This window comes from Oreochromis aureus, linkage group 11, assembly GCF_013358895.1.
Source record: "Oreochromis aureus strain Israel breed Guangdong linkage group 11, ZZ_aureus, whole genome shotgun sequence".
Lineage (NCBI taxonomy): Eukaryota > Metazoa > Chordata > Actinopteri > Cichliformes > Cichlidae > Oreochromis > Oreochromis aureus.
In genome coordinates, this window is record NC_052952.1 from 20,145,696 (window position 1) to 20,170,310 (window position 24,615).

The following is a 24,615-nucleotide window of genomic DNA, read 5'->3' on the forward strand; positions in this document are numbered from 1 at the left end:
ATAGGACGGCTGTAACGTTCATAAAAGACAAAGCTTCAGATAAATAATATTACATTTGTTCAATTTAAAAACTAACTCAATAACATAGCGCATTTTAACGTGGAAATGGTTACGAAGTTGGAAAGCGTCAAACATGGCAACATATACCGTCTCCGACACCGGATTTAAAGCGGGAAAGGGAGGTGAAGGAAGCAAACGGCATTGTTAAAGTTTATTAGTTCTGGATGAGGAGCTGTAAAACCGTATAACCGTGGATATTCTGTGGAAAATAAATCTGCCGACAGACGTTTAGGGACGTTTTTCGACATTTACTTGCATAAAAATGTGAGCAAAGAGGCTAATCGGCGAAGCTGTGTGTCCGCTGGGGAGGGAGGCTGTGAACGTACGTTAAGTTTACATTTAAGACCATTAAAATTGATTAACATGGGGACAGCGAGCATTGCCTCAGATAATGTTAATGTAATGTTAATGTTACATTTTGTTTACGTATTACTATGTAATAGATGATTGTTTCCTTGCATTTTGCGTCTAATTTTTTTAAATGTGCGTTTTCTTTTGTTTACACACAGAGGACTGACGAGGCCTTTGTGGAGTATGTTAACTCAAGACGGGAGGATAAGAAAAGCAGCCTTTTCTCGATGAAAGAGAATAAAATGAAGACAAAACGCAGTCAGAGGCACCCGGGACCCAGCTGGCAAGGTACCTGTAGCGTTTATTTCCGTGTTACACCAGCCGCGAGTTTTTCCGTGTTTTGCATTTAAAATTTAAAACGTAGTTTTAACCAAACTAGCGAACAGCTAACACCGTAACGCACGAATGTAACGCTAATGGATCTTTTGTGAAGTTTTTTGATTGTTAATTTACTTAAAAATAATCTCTATTGAACCAGATTGACTTGAATGTTAAAACAGATGATATAGGCTCGTTTATTTACTTAGCTTCTAATTCAAGTAAGGATAAACTTGATATAAAACGTGCTTTAAGCGTCAAGTTTGTCATTGGAGATCTTAATTCAATCTCTCTTTTTGTTTATGTTTAATCCGTGTCTGGAAAACTTGCTGTAAAACTCACTTGTAAAATGGTTTAACATTTAAGTCTTCTTCTTGTGCTATACTGTTATTCAGGAAAAGGTGGACATACTAGTGACAAGGTGACGCTGAGTCAGGCGAAACGTACATCAGTTCCCACACAAGTCAAGCCTTTTGCTGGAAAAGTGTTTTACCTGGACCTGCCATCAAACAGAGCCGCAGAAACCTTAGAGAGTGACATCAAACAGCTTGGAGGGGTGAGACATTATTTGGTTACATTCATTGGCTGAAACTTGCATTTTGTCACACTGCTTTTGTGCAAGCTTAACATATGAACTATGAAGCTGCGTACACCTAATCGTTCATGCAAATATCTAATCAGACAGGCTGGTCTGAGTATTTCAGAAACTGCTGATCTAACGGGATTTTCTCACACAAGGAGAAAATATCCAGTGAGTTAGGTTGTTGTTGGTGGTGTAAGGATATGGGGTATTTTCTTGGCACACGTTGGGACCCGAGTCTTCTTGCTGACCATGTCCATCTCTTTATGTCCAAATTGTACCCATCTTCTGCTTTCAGCAGGGTAACATGCCTAGTCACAAAGCTCAAATCATCTACATTTGATTTCTTGAACATGACAGTGAGTTCACTGTACTCAAATGGGCTCCACAGTCACCAAAATCTCAATCCAATAAACCACCTTTTTGACATGGTGGAAAAGGTTTTTCATCACGGATGTGAAGCTGATAAATCTGCAGCAACTGTGTGATGCCTTCATGTCAATATTGACCAAACTCTCTGAATGTTTGCAGGAGTTTGTTGAATTAATGTAATGAAAAAATAAAGCCTGAGGTCCAACCAAATACTCCAGTACTTACTGGAGAAATAAGCCAAAACTGAATGCATTTCACTCAGAAGTAGTATGACTAGAAAATGTCAGTCAGGTTACAAACATGACCAGACATTCAGTAATATATTTTTAAAGGCTCTGGGACATGGTTACTCTGTGAATTGAATAGACAAATAATTATTCTTGAGTTTTTCTCAAAACATTTTATCTTGTTTATCTTTTCGCTCAGACTGTGGAGAAGTTCTTCAGTAAGGACATCAAGTATCTGGTATCTAACAAGCGGGAGGCTAGATATGTGAACTGCCTCAGACAGGACTCTCCTGTTCCTAGCCCAGACTCTGGACCGAGTTCGCCGTATCCTTGCTCAAACCCACACCGGCCTGGCAGCCATGGCGACATCAAGAGCAGATCTCAAGGACAAACCGACACGGTGAGTTCATCATGATGTGTCTGTTTTACCGGGATTGATCTCACTTCTTCTCTGAACCTGTAGATCATTTTTCTAGTTATTGATATTTTTTGCATTATCTGTTGTTGTTTTGCAGTTTGTTACAAGCCGAGGGAAGTCTCTGGTGGAGAGAGTAGTGAAAGAGCAGGTTTGTTTTGTCAACATGAATGATATTTACTGAGGGCTTTTAATTGCTCTGCTAATACACACTTGTTTGTTTTTAGGAAAGGATTCAAGTAAACAAGATCCTGTCAAATGCCCTGGAGTGGGGTGTGAAAATCCTATATGTAGATGGTATGTTTTGTGTGTGTGTGTGGTATCTGTTTTAGTTGAAGTAATTTTTCTTCTTTGTATGAAATTAAGTTCATTCTGCGTTGCCATCTGTGATTTTTCTAAATTTATTTGTGCCAATTCCAGATTTAAGAGCATATGTTCATAAGAAAAAAAAGATCATCAAAAGCTCAGTTCCTGCAGCCACTGTGGCCAAATTATGTGTAAGTTAAGAATTTCCAGTGTATAGTAGGAAAAATAGTCCAACTTTATATTAAGTTATTTGTATAACATTGGAAGTGTTCACTTTTTTCTGTCGTTTCTAACAGGACAAAGCTGATTCTGCAGCAAAGCAAGGCCTAGAGAAATGCAAAGGTAGACCCCCCCCCCCAACAAATTACTTAGCTTTACTGGTATATTTAAGTCGGCCTTTTCAGGCTGGTATTCTTCTTGCTTTGCTAATAAACGATCTATGTTTTGTATTCCAGGCGGGCGGATTGGTAAACCTTTCATCAAGGTTGAGGATTCAAGTAGGTAAGAAGTCAATCAGAAAAACCCAGCATCCACCTGCTGTCATGAAATTGTTCCTGTGATTTTTAAAATGCTTTCCTTCTCTTTTGTCAGGCACTACCGTCCAATCTACCTCACAATGTCAGACATGCCTGAGTTCAACCTGAAAACCACTGCTCCCTGTAGTCCGTTCTGTCCTGAGGAGAAGGATCCTCCTGCAAACAAACAGCGGGGACAAAGGTATGGTGCTGTGTTGCTTCTAACTTTTATTTGTAAACTGTGCATTTTGCCCCCTTGTTTTTAAAAAAAAAAAAATTCTCTCGCCACTTGAGCCCCACCAATTTTATACCGAATGCTGCTTGATCATTTTAAATATGCTATGGAGTGCCGACACAGTTTCCCCATGTGTCTTATGTATATTCATAAAAAACTAATATCAGGTTATCATGGGCATGAATGTCATGGCAAGTCTGGTATTTTAATCATTTGACCCTGGAAAATTATCAAGGAAATTCTTAAAAGCCTGAAAATATCATGACAGTCATGCCCATGATAGGTGTAAGGCTATCTCTGATCATAGCTCTGGGTCTGAAAAGTTCTGAACCATGCAATTGTAAATGGTACTGCTGGAGCTGCTCAAAACGTCTTAAATCCCCTCATGAAGAATTTTTCAAAATACTAAACTTTTTTTTTCATTTGCTTCATTTGCTCATCCTCTGGGGTGATCTGGAAACAGAGGTGTGAAAGCCTCAGTCAGTGAGGAGAGAGCTCATGGACGAAAGAAGAACAGAGAAAAGAAACGAGGCGGCTACTGCGAGTGCTGTATGATCAAATACAACCAGCTGACGATGGTAAGTTTGTAACACTGTCACACAGCACAGTGCACACACAGTGTGTTTACAATCCTGCTATTTCTAAGTGTGAGAACTTCCGTCTTTGTGCAGATGCTAAGAGATAAATAATCCCTGGTGAATGATCTGGTATGAGGGGGTATGATTTGGGTTTGGTTAACATCCACGAATTTTCATTTAAACCCGTTTTTGGAAACAAAACGGAGAATCTTTGACTGAAAAACTCTAATGGCAAAATCCATTTTAAATGCTAAACACGGTGGTTGGCACTGTTGCCTCACAGCAAGATGGTCCTGATTCAAATCCACCATCAGACCGGTGTCTTTCTGTGTGGAGTTTGCATGTTCCCCACATGTTTGCGTGGGTTCTCTCTGGGTACTCCAGATTCCTCCCACAGTCCAAAGACATGCAGTTAGGCTACGTCTACACTAGCCCAGATAAATTTGAATATGGCGTATAAGTCTGAAAATGCTCCGCGTCCACACTATCGTTTTCATTCATTTTCACAGAGTTGTTCATCCACATTGAAACGGCCGAAAACACTTTCGTTCCACTACTGTGCATGTGTGAAACGCAAGACAATTCGACCTGCCTCATGTCTGTCCGCCATTTATTTACTCTCCGGCTCTTTGAAACATCGCTGCAAAATGTTGAGAAAAAGCACCGAGTTTTTTAAATGAACTAACAATGAGGTGGAGTTGTTGCTGCGAGTAACACAAAAGTACAAAGTTGCAAAAGCGAGTGAGAATTAAAGAATTTGAAGAAAAGCCATGTGGAGCATGTACAGACTGATATTAATCAGTAATTTAATAGGGCTGTCAAAATTGAGAGAAAACAAAACAACTGCTGTGTAATGCCCTCCGCTATTTTAGTTTAATTGGTCACATGACTGTATCACATGACTAAAATGTGTCATCGTTTTCAAAAAGGCTCCAGGTTCGCTGTCCACACTGCAACGCAAAAACGGGGTTTTTCAAATGTATCCGTTTTGGAGAGCGTTTTCAAAACGCTGCATTTTCCTTGACCAAAAACGCTATCTTACTGTAGACAGAAGGCCAAAACAGAGAGAAAAAGATGCGTTTTCAAACGAAAACATATTAGTGTGGACATGGCCTTCGTGGGGATAGGTTAATTGATAACTCTAAATTGCCCATAGGTGTGAATGCAGGTGTGAATGTGAGTGCGAATGGTTGTCTGTGCCTGTGTGTTAGCCCTGCGACATGTCCCATATTTCTTATATGGCACATGGCAAAAAACCAAAACCTGAACCCAACCCTAGTGGATGCTAAGAGGCTGAACTATTTGAATTGGGCCAAAATTAAAATAGTGGTTATGTTGAGAGTCCTCATGCTGAACTAACAGTTGGTACAGGTATCACTGAAGTAATGAGCAGAGCTTTATTGCTTTATGATTTTTACCCACATTCATATATACTGGACCCACAACATATTATCCTTGTTTAATTACACTTCCCAGTCAAAAAGTCCAAAGTCGCACTCTTAATATTTCGATGGACTGCCTTTAACTTTCATGACACCATCTGCTATCCTTTGATAAGCTCATCCAATATCTCGAATCAAGAGAAAAACATTTTTGTTTTGTTTTTCTATTTATCATTACTTTTTCACTAGGATCTTTTAAAGTCATTTGTCTGGAACAGGGTAAATCTGGTCATAAGACCCTTTTTATAAGATTTTTTTTTTTTAAAATTGCTTCAATATTTATGCTCCTTTTGCAAACTGTAGAGATTTTCAGGATGACCTCTATGATAAATGGTTGTTGTTTAGCTCGGCTGTTGAGCTGTTTAGTCTCAATCCCTTGAGTTCTCTTTGCACTGTATGTGTGCAAATGCTCTTACTTGTGCTATAAAATATAGATTTTTTTAATGATTTGATTTTACCAAATCTTTAAGTGATCTCAGGATTATTCAAGACTTTTATTATTGTTTTGGTGACCACTTTGTCAGACAGTTATTCACCCAGTTTCAATAGTTTCAGCATCCTCCTTAGTTGTTTGCTTAGCTTCATGCAGGCTAATGTGTGGGTGTAATTCTGATTACACCCACACATAAGCTACAAGTGCTACAAAGCACTGTTTTACTTATTGTGGGAACCTGCAAAGTAAGAATTTCATTGCTCTGCGTAACCATTTGTGTTTTGCCGTGTACATGACAATAAACTTCTTGAATAATTTGACCTTCTGAAACAGAGTAATATCTTCTCCACGATGATGGGCTGTGTCTTCTGACTCCAGCTTTTTTAAGAGGTTACTCAGAACATCAGTTAAGGTTAAATGTTTTAATTGCTGCAGTAATTATCTGATATAAGGCTCTTTATTTGCTTAGCTAGCAGATGTGTGGTATTTTTCTTTGTTGGCATTTACTAACATCATGTGACATAATATGAAACAAAATTAAACTCAGCAACTGATAAACTTGAAAACATTATTAAGTTTTTGTTTTGGGTGATATATGTAGTGTATATGGAAAAAAGCAGATTTACAACTTTAGATGTGTTACTTTAGTTACATTAATGCAGATTATGTGGTTGAGAATGAACCACTTTCACTCCAGTTAAGCACAGTGTTGCTTGCATGGATAGAAATGTATTAAAGAAAAATTGTGTCAAATCAATCATTTAACTGAGAAGAAAACTAACCAAACCTATCTGCTCATATATCTATTTCCAGTCCCTCATCGTTGTTCTCTGGTGTTTAACACAATCATGGAAAAACTGCTCATTGTCAGCTTTGCTCTAATGGGTCGCTCAGTAAATTGCTCTTATTTGCTGTGAACAGTTATGTGGCAGGAGCTTCAAATGCCTCTTTTTGTATGTAGGTGTTTGTGCCATAGAGGCTCACTGGCCTTGGATGGACCGTGGTAATTCTCCAATATTTAACTGTGTATCTTTTGTTCAGCATCTGCAGAGTGAGAGTCACAGGGCTTTCTCTAAGAGTGATGAGTACTTGCTGGTGGACAGATTGATTTCAACCTTGAACCACAACTTCATGCACATTAAAGGAGCTAAACTCAAAAGGTAATTTTTGTTTTTAAGCAAAATTTGTCAAAAAAAAACCCCCATTTAAATCTCTTGAAAAAAAATTTTCCTTAATATTTTTATCCCATTTAGCTAATTAAAGGTTTTGTTTCTTGTTTGTTTTTTTTGTCTTTGATTCCCATTAGACCAAAGTGCAGTGTTTCCTCTGTTCTGATTGCTCCTGGACCTTGTAGAAAACCTGAACTAAGGCCAAAGGGAGATCCTTCAGAGACTGTTCAAGAAGAGGCGCCCTGGACTGTTGATGTGAACGAAGGATTAAATTCCAGACAGGATATAAAAATCGCATCCGTGCCTGCCTCTGCTGAATTGATTCGCAGAGAGGGCGACCAGAGGAACTGTTACACTCACTCAGACAGATCCAGGCACAAATTGCTTGAACGTAAACGGGTGTGCAGACAGAATTCACACACTTCCCGCACCCAAAAGTCTAATCGACCTCAAAGTCCTCAGTTTGCCCCATCAAGAGGTGAATTTCTTCCCTCTTTGCCCACCAGAGATTGCCAGGATGACTTGCTGGACCAGATACCTCACGAGGACATAAACAGCTCAACTTTGCACGTTGATAATATGAACATACAGAATAATTTGGCCTCAAAAAGCCTCAGTTTTATTGAAAATGAACAAGAGTCTGATAAGAAAGTGACTGGAAAAAATGACTCTGGAAAGAAAGAAGGATGCCTTCCTACAGAAAGCTGTTCTCCAGTCCAGAAAGTTCAGAGGAGGATTAAAGTTTACAAGCACAAAAGACGAAAATTGGACACAAATGTCGAACATGTAGACCCTTGCGATGTTTCTGATAACTCTTTATTGAAGCTTTTCCAGTCCAGTGATGACATGGACGTGGAGTTTCACGGATTCGAAGACTAGAAATAGACAAGCTAAAGGGATTAGCTTGAATTCCTGTGTCCTGGACTACACAGGCTGTTAGATTTAAGATGTCCTGGCTTTTGTGTTTCATAAGAAATGCATCAGCTCTCCCCCTTCAATCAGATGATGGTGATTTTTAACATTTTGTTTACAGAGTATTATATATTGTAAAACTTAGAGTGGCCCTAGTAATATTGTTATTGTTATTTCTAACCATATAGCCCCAGTTATATGGTAATGTACTTGAAATCAAAGATATTTAGTCAAAACATTTCTTTGACCAGAGTAGTCTGCTGAGTACATGAAATGTAGTGCCAGCTTAGCGTTAGCTCTAAGTCCCTTTTGCTCAGTCTGCATCTGACTTGACTTTAAGACTTTGTGTTGTTGTGCAGCTTTCCTGCTTCTCCTGTGAACGGGCATGTGTTTAATAAAGGAAGTGAGCAACGCTCTTGAAATGGTAAAAGAATATTGTGAATACATGCCAGTATTTTGACACTGATGGGGTACAGTAATGTCAGAGCAGCTATGTTTTATTGCCATTTGGAAAAAAAAAAAATCTATGAAAAATTGGTGCAAGAATTATTATTTTACATGATTTTCTTTCCATGAATACTGACTGTAGAATTTAAAGAGCAGCTTATGGATAAAAGGCAGCTTCAGTCATGACAATTATCTTTAATCCTCTCAGACATGAGGATGTGGATGTGTAATTCAAATAAATGCCTGTTGTACTGTGAGTGTCTCGTTCTGTGTGTTGTAATGTGAATGACCTGCAGGTTGTTTGCATGGTATTTGGTGTTATGTGTGACATTTTAAAAATTCTTCCTAAGTGCACTTTTTATGACCCGCCATGCTTTTTTTTTTTTTTTTTTAATTCCCTTCCTCCTGATGCATTAGCTCAGCGTCTTCCTTTTCCCTGCATTTAGTGCATTAGCATAGTGCCCATGTCTCCCTCACCACTCTCAAATGGATGCGCTGGGTCAAATGGGAGTCTGCGCCACTGGCATTAAGAAAATGAGCATTGATGTGTTCTGAGGTACCAGCACAGTGATACTGAAGACTTTGCTGAATCCTGACATGGCCATCTTTCATGCTGGTTGCATCCTGTTAGCACTGTTTTATCATCATACTTAACAAACCATGATATCTGACCAATATGGCTTACATGCATACCAGTATAAATAGTGGCTAATAATGGAATACAGCATATATTATATGTAAGGAAATTTAAGCTGTAGCACAAATATATAGTTTGTCCATTAGAGGGCACTAAAACGTTGATTTTTCAAGTGTGTAAGGCCCCACTGAGCACACATATTGAATATTTCCTACTGCTGTTTACTGAACTTAAAAATTAGGACTTTTTCTGTAATAAAATAAGCTGTTGTCAATCAGATCTTTTCCAGATGGTACTGCATGGTGGATCAAAATCTGATGATACTTTTCTGTTTTCAAAGATTCATCAAATATGACAAAATCCCCCAAACCACACTCTGAAATTCAGCCCCACACCATGACTGAGCCTCCACCGTGTTTCACAGACGGCTGTAGGCACTCACTGTTGTACTTTTCTCCTAACCTCTTCTGAACAGCCAGTAATTTTGACTTTGAATTCATGACTACACAACATCTGTTACCACTGATTTTCAGTCCAGGTCTTGTATAATCTGTCATACCTCAGCCTTTTTCACCTGTTTTCCTTCCTTGAGAATGGCTTCTTGACTGACAGCCACCCTTCCACTGAGGCCATTTCTGATGAGGCTTCAGATAACAGCAGATCAACTGTAGGCCCAAATACATCTCTCAGGTCCTGTGTCAGGTCTTTGACTTATTTCTTTCTATTTCATGGGAACATGGGTTTCAGATACTGTTCACTTGTTGTAGATTTTGCTGTTTGTTTTTTTTAAGGCCTGGCACTTTTATATCTACTTGTTACTTGTCCAGTTTCCACTATTTTTTAAGGACCAAGTTTACAGCCAATAGCCTTTTGGCAGTCATGTCGTTGGTGCAAAAATACAATTTTATTCCTGTCAAACTGTTATCTTTGATATTTTTCATAGATTCAACTAAACAAATGGGAACAAGTGTTATCCTTGGCAGCAGTCTACAGGTATGTATTGAAAGTGAGAGGATAAACCACGCACACTAAAAGGCCGCTGTGGTGTGATGGGTTTGTCACGGATCCTGGCTCATGCATTAACTTCAGTTTTGGAGTGTGAAGTTATCAAGTGTAGGTAAATATTTATAGGTTGTTTTGAATGAGCACAAATAAATGAGGAGTGTGTTTCTATGCATACTGTACATTAACCGACTTTGGGATCTCCAAACTTACCCGATCAACTCATCTCTGAAGGAAGATGAAGAAGCAACATTAACCAAAAAGAAAATATCACTTGACTTGAGAGACAAAATGGTCATTTACTCTAAATTGCACAATTTTATCTCATTTTCTTGTTTTTTTTTTTTCCTGGGGAGGGGTGGAGGATGTGTCTTTTTTGGAGGCCTGGCAGATGATGGAGTGAGTCATTATGATAACAACAGGCAAGACTGGGCAGGAATGGCGCTTCTGCAGCGATTTAACATGGAGGAGCTTTTATCTCGTACCACATAGGTCCAGTCGGCGGAAGGCCGAGCCCACATTTTCTCCTCATCCAACCTCCGCTCATATTTATGCATTAGGCGTCTCTGCAGTGAGCCGCCGAACACTGATGTGTTTTAAGGAGGTGTCCCTAGATCTCCCTCCCATCCTCCCTCCCTCTCTGTTTCTCTCTCTCGCCTCCAGCATTCTCCGCGCTGCTGATCCGCGGGGTTTCGGTGCGCTCAAACGCGCTCGGCGTTCAGACTCCTAAGCACCCCCGATGGCCCCCCATCAGCGACACTGCACAAACCAGACGACCAGCCCCGGCTTCAGGCTCCCTTAGCGAAGGCAGGACCCCGAGAGTCCTCTCCTGGAATACCGCATTGTTTCTAATTTCCAGCCACACAGAAAGAGAGAGAGAGAGACGGAGGAGATGGTGCTGCTGATGCGCCCGCGATGGTGGATTTCCCTTTTGTGCGTCTGTGAATTGATGCACGTCGGTCACCAGAGCAGCCCTAACGCCGGAGATGGTAACTGATGCTATTTTGGATGATGCATGAATTGTTATTGCGCAGCCAAAGCGTTAAATCACTATCAAAGGGCCTGTGTTTATTTGTTAATCAATGCCTCGTCTGCTTCATGCTTCCTGCATTTAAAATCATGCACGCAGCCCACAGCTGTTCCACTGTGTGAAAAGGAAATGAAAACCATCGACATTTTAATCATAACTGTTTGTGATCCGCGCGTTTCTATCACTGCTGATCTCCGCGCGGAGGAACGGGGCGCGTAATGAAGTCGGTGTTTTCCCCTTTCTCTCTCTCTCTCTCTCTCTGTGTGCAGGAGACGCCTTGTCGAGCTTGAAGGCTCTTCGTGATGCGGGCAGGTTTGTCGGGAAGGAGGACACGGTGCCTGTCCGCCTGCTCTACAGCAGGCACAACCACAGCCAGATCACACAGGACGAGCTCAGCACCAGGGTTAAAGCCACCGCCAGCTCCGACTCCACGCAGGTACACAAGGTGCTTTCGTGTTGTGAGGGTGGACTGTGCGAGTGTGGAAAGATGCCTCTGTGTTTACAGTTTTCTATTTTATCCATTCAACCCCTCCCTACATGTCCTCACTGGGGGGGGGGGGTAATCATTATTTAGCAAGCAGGGATACAGAAAAGGACGCTGACAACATTTAAACAGGAGCAGGTCACACTAATGACACAGCCTGGAGGTGCTATATGGGTCATAGGCAAAAGAAGATGCAAAAAAACGCCCCAACCTACACCCATAAAATGCTTCAAAATACTAAGATTAGTAATAGGACCTCTGAGTTCATTTATCCCCACTCAAAATGATCGACTATATGTCACCTGGTCAAACCGGATAATTAATATTTTAGCTTGCATCTCGTCCGTCCAGCTGGGTTGTTGTCTCAGCAGCTGTCTCACCTACCACCTCAAAAATGCTGCCTAATGTCCCACCAGGCAGCATTTTTCACCTTACACATGAAAACGAATGACCAGAAGCTTTCTTATTGAGCCTATGATCAGCAAACTTTGGCTTGTCACATGTATACCAGTGTCAGCATGTTCTGCGGGCTGGGTGATCACTGTTGAGTTAGTCTTAGAAGCGCTCTGGCCTGTCTTTAGGGTCATTTAGAAAAAGGGTTGGGTTGTTTATTTTGTCCACTAGAGGGCATTAAACTCTATTGTCAGCAATTAAAATGGGCGGTTCAATATTTTGTATAATAAAACTGTGATAACTACTTTAAGGACTCATTATTTTTTTTAAATGGAGCTGTTGTTTATTCATATTTATGAAGAATGGATATATTGCTGATGTTAGCTGATCTCTTGGGCATGGCTAGGTGAATATTTTAATATTTACTCTACAGGGAAGCTGTTCTGAAAGAGGACTGGTCTCTAAAATAGCAAATTACTTAAATAAAGACATAAATATTTAAATGCATCTGCAGCTATGTAATATGATTGCGTGCAGCAGCCCCTGTTTTTGGATGTTAGCACCTTCAAATAACCAAGAGACACACTGTAGACTTACAGGTAATAAAGACTATGGTTGGATTACACTTTGGACATGATCACCCACAAAATTATTAATGTTTGAAAATTATTCAGAGAGCTGTTATTGAAAACTACCAGCTGCGGAAAAGCCTGGAGGCATTTGGCTTTGCCTGCCTACCATGACTAGTACAGTGCAATAATAGTCATAATCAGTGTAGCTGTGTTCCCTGAGTCAGTTCAGTCTGCTGGGTTCCTTTCAAGGAATGAGTCAGTTAGCATTGTACAAACATGTTAAGTGTTTTTAATTTGTATGGCTTAGGCTTGAGTAAGGCTAGCCTACTCAGGGCTCAGCGAGTGGAGAGGGCTACAGATGGCATCAGGCAAGGAGGTGTTAACCCTTTGTCTCTCTCACACCTCAGCCTGAGCTGCAGCCCATTGGGTAAACAAGCTAAGTTGAACCATCTGCCGTCAGATATCATTTTAATGTTTTCCTTTTGAAGCTCATTCTAGTCTCACGGCAGGTTTGTGGCACAGGCTTGCTGTGAACTGAATTTCAAAGGTAGCGTTTCTGCAGAGCAGCACAACAGTTTTCCACAAGAGATTTTGCTCAAAATATGTCATATTTTGATCTAAACCCTCATTATTTCCTGAGTCACTCTCCTTCTCTGGAGTTTACAGCCCAGGAGATGCGTTTATTTTACTCTGATATCATATTGTGCCAACTCATAGTCATAAAAGAGCTTGCGTACAGGCAGCAAGTTAAAGCATCAAAGTCATAAAATGTACATTGCAAATGCAGATGATCGAGGGTGGGAGGGTGAGGAGATTTGATTTGTGCTCCGAGTCTTTTAATCTCCAGAGAGCTGATGCTCGTGATGTCACTTGCGCAATGTTTGATCAGTTATTGGCTGTTTTTAGATCAACAGCCTAAAAACAAATCTGTCAGATAGTTCTGAAAATGTGCGACACACATGGAGTTATTTATAGGCTTCTCTCGCGTCGCCTATTTTTAAGTCGCAGACACAAACAGCACTGAATGAGCTGCGGGGAGTTCAGCAAGGTGCTCTTGTTGTTTTGGTGAAAAAACAAACGCTTCCAGTGAAATCAGTCTAACTGTGTCAGTTTGCATGTTTTCCTGCCTGCCTCTCTGCAGAGCAATGATAGGCTTACAGTTGTTCTTGAACAATCACGAGTGGAAAATCAGGCTCGCCATGACTCAGAAATCAATGCGAGAGGAGTCACCAGTGGTCTCCTCATATTGGCCCTGCTAAGTCAGGCTGGGATGTGCTTTCATTAACCACAATTACTGGTACCTCCTACCCTGGTGGATACAATCTGCCAGATTAGATTTCATCAAAGTGTGGAATTGCCATTTGCACATGCTCTTGCACACACCCACACAACCTCTTAACTGCTCATATATGCATTGACCGGCACAGGCACGCTCCTGCAGACAATAGAGTCTGTGATCACTGGGGACATCAGGCTATCCTTGGGTGAGCACAGGGGCACTTCCTGAAATGACAGCCTACACCCACCCACACACACACACACACATGCACATTTTCTCCTTTGTTGTCATGTAGTGTCCAGTCTGTAAAGCAGGTAGCCTGTGGCCCAAGCCTCAGGGAGACGGCAAGCCATGCTTAAGGTCTCCACTGGGGCTTTACTGGACCTAAAGGAATTACTGTGGGGAGTTATTATTGACCCAGGGGGCACAGCCCATACAACATGTGTCCAAGACTTGGAATGAATCAGACCCTCCTCCAGCCACATCAATCACACAGAGTTCATGCACTTAGAGATGAAGCAATGACCGGTGAAGGAACATTAAATGAGTCAGTGTAGGGTTAGGATTTTTTTTTTTTTTTTTTGATGGTAAACTTAATTCACTTCAATTCAATTTTATTGTTCAGCTGTATTTCTATAGCATGAAATCACAGCAACATTTGCCTTAAGGTGCTTTATATTGTAAGGTAAAGACCCTACAATAATTGGAAAAAAACCCTCCAATAAACAACTGATCCCAGTGAGCAACCACTTGGTGACAGAGAGAAGGAAAAACTCAATTTTAGCAGGAAGAAACCTCCGGCAGAACCAGGGAGGTGCAGGCATTTGCTGTGACCAGTTAGGGTGTGTGTGTGCAGACTCTGATGACTTGGCTTACTTCATTCCTGCAGCTGATCGGTACTATAAACACACAACGCAGCCGTCCATCAGTGTAGATGAGACTTATCCATGTCTATGATACTGAACTGGACCATGCATGTGATAACGGGGACTTTAGAAACAGTATGCAGCTTCTCTTCTCTGTCTTTTTTAGGTGAACCATGTGGCCCAAGCGAGCTTTCAAGTTGACGCTTTTGGTCGGAAGTTCATTTTGGATGTGGAACTGAATCAGTGAGTATTTCATTATTAAATCGGTCTGTCTGGCTTTGTTTGTCTGTGCTTGTATGTCACTGTGCCTGTCTGGGTTTCTACTGGGCGCTGCGCTCACAGTCTAAAGACAGGTTTAGGTTAATTAGCGATTCTTCATTGGGCGTGGATGTTCTCTCTTTGTTGGTCCAGTTCCAGCACATCCCTAAGTTGGAGAGGCAAAAAAACAAAACAAAACTGGAGACATGGATACATCTTGTGAAAGCAAAGGTTGCCTCATTTTCCAGGAAAACACTGTAGTGTGAGCTTGCTTGTTGAAATAACTGCTTCAGGTGTCAAACTTGTATTTCTCGGTGCCTCTTGTTCTTGTTTAGCATGAATCCCCCCGAGCGCATGTTGCACATTAAACTAGTGATGACTTGAGTGTTTAAGTGAAGTAGGTCACTGTGGTGCTGCAGTGCTGTTTATTACCTGTTTTAGGGAATGCACATAACTGTACCACAGCGGCTGCTCTGTGGATAAGTGCATACAGTTATGTGTGTGTGTGTGTATGTGTGTGATATAGAGGTTCCATCATAATAGGAAGTGATTTACAGTAAAGGCTTGAGCACAGTCCTGTCAGACACTAATATTGATCACAGCTGTGCTGATGGAAAGTAAGCTCCTCTCTCTCTCTCTCTCCAGCTCTTCTTCTGTTTCCACAGCTTTCACATTTTAGTGTCATCCTCTCTAAACCTTTCCCCGTTCTTGTTTTGCTTTGGCTCCAGTCTGCCACTTTTACAGTCCATGTTTGTCTCATTTATCCCAAAAGCTTGTGAACTTGGCATGCGCATACAGTGAAGCTGCCTACTCATCACAGCGGAAGTCACTCTCTTGCTGAGTAAAATGTTACATCAGAGGAATTCCCAGGTTTAGAGGATAGCCTGCACCTCCCTGCGTGACATGTTGGCCGGTTATGGGTGCACACATACATGTATGCATGTATGTTTGCACCGTTTAATGCAGACTGCTATCCTTCTCTATACAGGCAATGTTATAAAGGTAACGAAATAAGTGAAAAGAGAAAAACGCAATAATGACACGAACAGGCGGTTCGCAGTTTGAAGGGAAAACGGTGAAAACAGGAAGTAAACATGACACAGTTGGAGTCATGTGCATCAAGAGTGATTTCAGCAGGAGTGGAGAGAGATACGAAAGGTGTCAGATCCTCCGGTTTAGCGCTAAAGGACTCAGCATCCAGCCTTCTTATGATTAGATTAACATGGAGTGCTATAAAAAAGAATGCATATGGATAAATGAGTATAAAAGTGGGGTGTTTAGGAAGGTTCAGGGCCTCTAGGGCTGAGAGCAATATTGGAAGAAGGGAGTTCACATTATTAGCAGGATAAATTATTCGGATGCAGCCAGTTAGAGGCAGGTGAGTCTCCTCACCCTCAGCTTCAATCAGTTTCTGCATCACCTGTTGGGGTATGCCCCTTAGAATCTGAATCTCGGAGAGCCGGTCCAGACTTCCTGTACGGAGATAACTGGCTGATCCACACAGAGAGCCGTACAGCTGTGTGCAGCTGTTTCACATCTGTTACACCCAGTAATAATAAGAGACTGAGATCAGTACGACCAAGCGTCTGTCTTTTTTTATCCTTCGACAGAAATGAAATTATTTTTCAGGGAACCGATGAGATATTAGAATGTATTAAAAATATAAATGAACTGATAATCGATTAATTCCTTTAATCATGTTCAGAATAAAAACATTTAACATTTCCTACGTGAATTTCCTGCTTTGTGAAGGTGAACTTTTGCAAACTCTTAGCTGCAATTTTTTTTAATTCATGATGATTTTTTGTGATGATGTTATTTTAAAAAGAACAGTAAGGACATTTAATCGAAAATTGATTTGTGAAAATGTTAAATTCTTATTGATGATTAAGAATTTTATTTTAATTGAATATCTTTGAGTTTTAAGCTGTTGGTGGAACAAAACAAGAAACAAGTTGTAGCTATGCATGTTTGCATCTTTGTCCCAGTGCCAGCTGTCTTCGTTCATGAAGGAAGAGCTTCAGTTTCTCTCTTCGTCTCACCTGAGATTCCTCCTCTTCCATCTCTCGTCTCCCTCCTCTCTCCTGTCACTCCTCTGTGAACTGTTCCCTGCATGACAGCCACGCTGATTTTGTTTACAGATAGCTTTCATCCCAGACAGAATAAACCCAGTTGATATGTGAGTGGGTGCAGGAGTGGGAGCTTTTTTAGCTGAATGAGCCAACTCTGGTTTTTGGCTCCCAGTAACAAAGCCTCGTTCTCTCAGTTTGATCAATGAGTGCTGTGCATTTTTCTGTGTTTAGCTGTTGCCAAGAGCAATCAAGAGTGGTGTGGGGTTTTTTTCTTCCAAGTTTTCACTGTCGACTGTGTCTCAAGTGCTGCATTACATGTTATTATCATCGTTTTTCTTTCTGTGCCTGGAGTTAATGTTTTGCTCATAGACTGAATAATAGAGGAGCGTGGGTGTTTTGTTATAAAATCATATGCCTTATGCTTTTTAGACACATGTTGGATATTATATGTATTTTTTTTAGTCTAGTCGTCTTAATGTCAGATGGAAAAAAGCATGATTGGAGATGCCATGTGAGATGAGTTGCTCTGTAGGTGACTGTCACTTTTATCTTTAGTTTAATGTCCCAACAAATTCTAGATTCATGGCATTTGTGATCGCCTCCCTTGCTTTTGGTGATCCCCTGGCTTTCTGCCTACATCCATCACATCACTGATAAATACCAGCTGATGTTTTCACCTCAGTTTTATTACACACATAGTATACACTGATCAACCACAACAATAAAAATCTTCATCTTGTTACAATACAATGTTCTTTTGGGTCGCACCAGCCATCTAAACATGATCAAGTGCTCACCCCACCTCATGGCAGTGATACTCACTGATGGTAGCAGTCTCAGCCAGCACCTCTGAGAGTGCAAGACGCACAGCAGGCCTCAAACTCTCAACATCCCAGGCTAGATGTCCATCTGTGGAATCGGCCCAAACAAAGACTGATCCACAGAGACCCCTCCTCGCAACCCTCCACACCCAAAACGCAACCCACATCCCGGTGTTACACCCTACAGCAGACCCGTGTCCGTGCTCTGATGGGCTGTATTTTTTTGTTTGTTTTGTTTTTAATGATAGAGACCAACACTATATAAAGTGAGCGATGTTGCTGTGGCTGAGCGGGATGTTTTCAGATGGGACTGATGATCCATCCATCTATCCAGTCATGGATTGATCGTGTTCGTAATCACGACCAGGATCCCATCGTGCACTCTGCAAAAAGGCTTGAAAATGTGTTTCCTGTCACAGAACCTGGATCTAGACATTTTGTTTAGAGAAGAAATGCCCCTCTCTTCTGTGCTCACATGAACTAAATACATAATTGTGTGTGCTTTAGTCTTTGATGCTTTCATCAGTAACATGCCGTACTGACACAAGCCACCCATCTGAACTGTGGCAGTGTATAGAGAGGAAGTCAGGAGGGGGGTTGGATGGTCATGGGGTCTTTATACCCTTTCTCGGTCTTTGTCTTCCTCCACTCCTGCATCTCAGCAACTGCCTGCAATTTTCCATTCATGGGACAAGAGTAAGCTGAAAATGTGAAAAGGGTTGGGGGTTGTCTCTCTTTTTTCAATCATCCTCATCTCCAACACACACACACACAAATCGTCACCCTTGATTGCCCCACACCCACCCTCCACACAGCCCTACCCCTGCTACCTCTTAACCCAGCCCTCCCACCTGCTTTTGCTGAATAATAGATGTCGCTGTAACATTAAAAGGGGAGTGTGCACAAGACGGCTTCTTTCGTCGTCCATCACGTGAAGAAGGGAAAACATTTATGCGATATATGTTTACACTTCTACCCATGACTCCGACACATGCACCGACTCTGTTTTAGTCCAGCAGATACAGTATAAAGTTTGATGTTTGCTTATTTTGTGTCATTCATATTCGCTCATTTTTACGACAACTATAAATCTAACATTATTTATGGACATGTATCACAAGTTGGCAAATGTATGCAACAAAATAAACTGATTAGATATGAAGTCCCCCCCCCCCTCATATTTTCAGAATTAAAATATATGACACTATGTTAGCACTTGTGGCCACAAAGCTGGTGTGTGCGTCTGACGAATCGCGGAAAATGTGGTCCTGGAAACAAACCTGCAGTACAGCATTTCCTCCACAAAGGTGGTTTTCAGCACATTAGCAGGTGCTTATATGTGTGTCCGTGGAAACATTTTGCCAGCATGAGGGTTACACACCTGCAAGAAAAGTCTTATTACACAGTATTGCAGGTATGGAGGTGAAAAAAAAATTAGGGGTGGGTAAGGGTGCATGAGGCCCTGGGACTGTTGTGGAGGGCCACACCAAGAAGCTTAACTCAGTTCTGCTTGATATTAATTTGATCACTTTATAAACTTGTTGGTGACGCTCTCCACAACAGTACCAGTTTCATATGGCCCCTTTGGGAAACTTAACTGCCCACCCTCAGGATTGTTTTTACTAATTTTTAAGCACTCGGGTTAGGCAAAATCTGGTTCTGGCTTTGGAAATGTAAAGAAAAACAATATGCAGATGGTGAAGATGTAATTTTGAAATGATAAACCTACTTATACAGTGCTTTACTACTCAGGTAGAGCAGCTTATCTTATTCCCCCATTTACACAAATTCAAACAAGCACTTTTTTAATGTTTAAGTGCTTTCTACCTAAATTCAGATGCATTTACACTCATGAACGCATCAGGAGCAACTTGGGTTTCAGTATCTTGCCCAGGGAAGCATTTTGGCAGCCAGGGATCAAATGGGGAGGGTTGCGTCAGGAAACATGGAGATCAACCAGAATAAGATTTCCCAACCAGATCGGTCGGGGGCCACCAGGGTGCAGGTGGAAATTGTTGTAGTGTTGGCTGAAATTAAAGGAAGAGAAAAGTGTAGATGGAGTTTTAGGATGAAAGTGTGCAGGTGAGAGTAGTGACTCACAGATGTAGCGAAGGAGGACATGCAGAGGGTTGCAGTGACAGAGGAGGGATGCGGTGAAGTGGAGATGGATGATCTGCTGTAGTGACCCATAAAGAGATGGTATTCCTAATCAAGAAGATTATGAATAAACCAGCAGTATATGATGACATTATGACTGCATAAATAAACATAAAGTAATCTCCCTACCTGATTGGGTTCTAAAATTGTAGACACTTCCCATCATATTTCTCTGATATCAAACATTATAATTACTGTATCGTCAACAAATCTGCAGAGCTGTCACAACATAGTGTATGACTACCAGCAGCCAGTACCAGCCTGGCTGTGCTAGTGTGTATGGTTACTGTGTGTTTATGTTTGTATGACAAAAATAGAGAAAAACAGAAGACACTGAACATATCTGAATCATTTAGTATTCGTGCAGCATGCAGAATATGTATGTATGAAAATATGTGAGTGCAGACAGGAGAGGAGAGCTTCGTACATCCAACTGGGACTGGAGCGTTTCGTAACCTCGCCTGTGTTATGAAATAAGCCGCTGCAGCAGCTTCAAGAGCCGAGGGCTTCTCCTGCTCTTTGTTGACACTGACAGACAGAGTTTTGTTATTTCTACAACTGTGTCAAGTCCGCTTTTTCTGCATTCAGACAAATTCTTTATGCTAATGCAAGAGGTCAATTACAGGCAGTGCTAAATGCATTATTCATCTATGTGAAGGCAGTGTGCAGCGGGGAGGGCAGTGTTGGTGGGGAGGGGGGGCTGGAGGCAACAGTGCTCCAGTATAACCACAGAGTCCTTCCAGATAAATGTGTTAGGCAGGAAGCTAACCAAACATCCCATGGTTCAGTGGTTTGATGAACGAGTGACTACACGTTGGTGCATCTGTGCATCAGCAGGATTGTGTGTGTGAAGAGCAATAAGACGTGAACTCATAAAAGCTGCAGAGTCTTTGTGTGTATCGTCTCGCTGGGTCTCAGGTGCAGAAGAGGCACGTAAAGTGCGGTCTTAATGAGAGATAACAAGAAAGGATTGAAAGGAATGGTACTCAGACAGAATGAGAGAAGATCAATACTTAAAAGGGGGAAAATTACAAAGAATAATACAAAGAAAGAAAGGTACATGATGTGCTCATGCTTTGGTTTATTTTCACCCACTTTTGTTGGGGTTTTTAAATTGAATACTAAATTTGATATTTATAGGGCAAACTGATTTATTAATGTTTGCAACAATTTACTGTTATTTCTGGAAATTTTAATGCCAAATAAAGGATGTTTTTTCATGTTTTTGCACTTGATATTGAAATAAACTCACTGCGCCTGTGTTTAGACAACAGCACAATGTTTATACACACACCTATGAGCGATATTTGGGGATTGCGCCCACATGCTGGTTTGTCCCATTTAGTAAAACTTCTGGCTCCAGGTGTCTTCTGTGCCGATGTGTGGGAAATTATTAGCCAGTAGACCTGAACAGTTTGCTATCTTTTATTTTTGGCTGATAAATTTAATCGAGGCTTGACAAATGTGTTGAATGCTGTTTCTTTCACACATTTTTGCAAATCTGTTTTTGCAAATAATTCCAATCATGCATTCTTGCATCCTTTTGTTCTGATCGTAAGAGGTTTGATCATAAGTTACAGGTGTCAGCACTTGTCCCTTTGTAGTATGTGCTGAATCTCTGTTGTACTTTGGCGCGGTCTGTCCTGTGAAAGAGATTTGGGACTGTGCCGTGATATTGGGTTGCAAAGTGATTTATATTGTAAGTTAAAGACCCAGCAGTAATACAGAGAGAACCCCAACGATCAGATGACTCCCTATAAACAAGCACTTGGCGACAGATGCAAGGAAAAACTCCCATTTAGCAGGAAGAAACCTCCTGCAGAACCAGGCTCAGGGAGGGTGAAGGGTAGAAGACAGGACAGAAGGCACACTGGAAGAGAGCCAGAGATTAATAACTAATGATTAAATACAGTCGCAGTGAGTGAAAAGAGTTGAGTGATGAAGAAACACTCAGTGCGTCATGGGAAGCCCCCAGCAACCTATGCCTATTGCAGCATAACTAAAGGAGAATTCAGGATCACCTGATCCAACCCTAACTATATGCTTTATCAAAAAGGAAAGTTTCAACCCTAATCTTATAATTAGAGTGCGTGTCTATCTCCTGAATCCAAACTGGGAGCCTGAAAGCTGAAGGCTCTGTCTCCAATTCTACTTTTAAAAATCCTAGAAACTACAAGTAAGCTTGCAGTCTGGGAACAAAATGCTCTATTGGTTCAATATGGTACTGTGAGGTCAGATAAAATGGGGCCTGATTATTCAAGACCTTGTATATGAGGAGATAAATAGTAATAATAATACTAATAATGATAATGATAATGCATAAATAACTGTGATCCTTCAGTTTGTTTTTTTTAAGAAAAGAAGAAAAGGTCCCAGTGAAGTAAATCCGGTGAGCAGGGTGAGTGGTGAGCTAAGATCTGCGCATGTTTTAGGAGCTTGTTGAAATCACAGGGACACAGAGGAAGTGCTCTTAATGAGACAACCACAGAGCCTTCTAAAAATAACCACAGCTCTGAAGGTGGTCTAGATTTATCTGAGAAGATCCTCTTGAAGGGGAGATCAGCCAAGTTCAAGCAAGCTAACTTTTTAAAAATCATATCTCATACATTTCTTTACAACTCTTTTGCAAATGTTTTTAATATATATTTTTAGCCTAGAGAAGAAAGGAAAACTGAGAGCAAGATCAGAGGGAAGATGCACAGTAAACTGCCTCAATATATGTGTCACCTACTCCACCCAGTGAGCTAAACTGGTGGTCTAATACCATGACTATGGAATCCAAGAATAAGATACCAAAGCTAACAAAATGAAATGATTATCCCGTGAGAAAGTTTGTTTTAAGTCACTAACAGAGAGATGGCAGGTTGCTGTTGTTAAAACATGAAATATTTTGTTGAATGGACACAGACTAAAAGTGACGTTGGTTGCTGGGTAGCCTGCTGGAGTCACTGTAAGGTATAACATTAGTTACATTATGCTAGCTTAAGCTAACACAACATTAGCTTAGCTGATTGAACAAAGCTGATTTCACCACAGCTGTGCCAAACAAAATGGTAAAGTATATTTCAGGATAACCCAAGAAGGATACTGTTCTGGATGCTGTGTGATTTTGAGTTGAAATTCACCTACCTTAAATTCTTTGGGCGCTGTCTTTTATGTGTGTCACCAAATTAAAAGTATTTCCTCTCTTGGTTTGAAAACCATGATAGCATCAATAAGAAAGGTCTGCCTTTGTTATTGATGGGTTGGAGCAGGGCTGTGTTGGCAGGTGCATGTTCTTTGCCGTCTTCTTCTTGTTGTTGTCTTTGTTAGATAGAGTAGGCATATTCAAACTTGGTACCTACTAAAAAAACCCCAAAGTCTTATTTTGATCATTTTGACATAGAAAGATCCTGGAAGGCACCATAAGTATCTGTTCTGGTAACATCGCTAGTGCAAATGATCCCCCCTCCTCCTGACCTTGAAGTCCAGGATGTCCACGATGGAGACAAAACTAATTAAAACTCTCCTGCAATGTTATTAATGGTCCAAAACTCCACCGGGTATAACTGAGGTAGAATTTTCCAAACTTATTATTGATTTAACTTTTTAACTGAGTGGCAAAACATGGCATGGTAGTTACTCCTGGGCCTCGGACACTCAGAGTAGCTGTAAATGAACAAAACATGAAGTTTTTACCTTTTTTCCATAATAAAGAGAGATATTTTGCTAAAATGTTGTTCTTTGTATTGATGATTCAGCTGGAAGATTTGCTTGCCCATCTAAGCTTTGGCAGCATTTTAAAATGCCAGTTATCTAACAGTGTCTGATTTTACTTCTAGAACTCTAAACTTTTAAAATATCTCCTTCCCACTTATGCTGGAGAAGCTCAGTGGGAGTAGCTGGTGGGTCTCAGAGTTTTTTTTTTTTCCTGACAATGATCTCTTGTTCACTTAGAGAACAAATAAGCTCATCAAAGTGCCATTAAGTTGATGTCATCATGCCCTCAAGACTTTGCATGACTTTCAGTGGATTTTGTGGCATTTGCCATTTGATCCCTAAAATGTGAGTAGGCATCCAGTAGCTTGGGAATTATGTGTCTCTGTATTGTGCACGTGCCTGCATGTATGCAATTATTGCTCATCCTACATCTTCACATGTGTATAATTTAATGATCTCTCATGTCCCATTCCAGAATAATCTATCATCCAGCCACAAATCAGATCTCTCCATCCCGATGTTGCTACAACCAGCTTTTCTCCTTTTCCACCTCCATCCTGGTTTCCCCTTTTCTATTCCCGGGCTCTGTAATTTATTGCAGAGAGGCGTGATCAGATTTACGGCAAAGTTAATGAGAAAAACACTGAAAGGGGTGTGTGTGTGTGAGAGAGACAAAGAAAGAAGGAAAGGGAGACATGGATGAGTTTGGAAAGAGGTAAAAGGACAGAGGGAGGTATGAGGGTGTCCTTCATGCACCCTTGAGTTTGTGGGTGGGTTGAGTAAGTGCAGGAGATGGGGAGAGATACGGAGAGCATGCATGATAGAGATAGGTACTTGAAAGGAGTTTCATAAAAAAAACCTCCTCTCCTCTCCTCTCCTCTCCTCTCGCCTCAGGCAGAGCTTCTCACTGTGATCCTTGTCAAACCTCTCTCTCTCTCTTTCTCATACATGCAAGCACTTAAGCTCATAGTTTTAGCTATCACAT

General features: G+C 41.0%; 2 protein-coding genes across 4 annotated transcripts in view; both read left to right on the forward strand.

Moving 5' to 3' along the window:
• Positions 1 to 132: 132 nt before the first annotated feature.
• Positions 133 to 8,617, forward strand: dbf4 (DBF4 zinc finger). 2 transcript variants are annotated; one of them, XM_031734138.2, is made up of 13 exons: positions 133 to 382; positions 570 to 699; positions 1,125 to 1,285; positions 2,108 to 2,308; positions 2,424 to 2,474; positions 2,551 to 2,620; positions 2,744 to 2,820; positions 2,926 to 2,971; positions 3,085 to 3,130; positions 3,221 to 3,346; positions 3,843 to 3,957; positions 6,874 to 6,992; positions 7,139 to 8,617. In XM_031734138.2, the coding sequence occupies exons 2-13, from the start codon at positions 639 to 641 to the stop codon at positions 7,878 to 7,880; spliced, it is 1,815 nt and encodes a 604-aa protein (XP_031589998.1). In that variant the 5' UTR covers positions 133 to 382; positions 570 to 638; the 3' UTR covers positions 7,881 to 8,617. The 2 variants fall into 2 exon arrangements, with proteins under 2 accessions (XP_031589998.1, XP_039476166.1); XM_039620232.1 differs by having other exon boundaries at positions 133 to 324.
• Positions 8,618 to 10,656: 2,039 nt separating this feature from the next.
• The window catches only part of adam22 (ADAM metallopeptidase domain 22), a 69,826-nt gene continuing 55,867 nt past the window's right edge, over positions 10,657 to 24,615 (forward strand). For both annotated transcript variants that reach the window (XM_031734042.2, XM_031734043.2), the window contains exons 1-3: positions 10,657 to 10,988; positions 11,299 to 11,465; positions 14,790 to 14,866. In XM_031734042.2, coding sequence (XP_031589902.1) covers positions 10,892 to 10,988; positions 11,299 to 11,465; positions 14,790 to 14,866 — 341 coding nt within the window. In that variant the 5' untranslated portion in view covers positions 10,657 to 10,891. The remainder of the gene's footprint in view (positions 10,989 to 11,298; positions 11,466 to 14,789; positions 14,867 to 24,615) is intronic.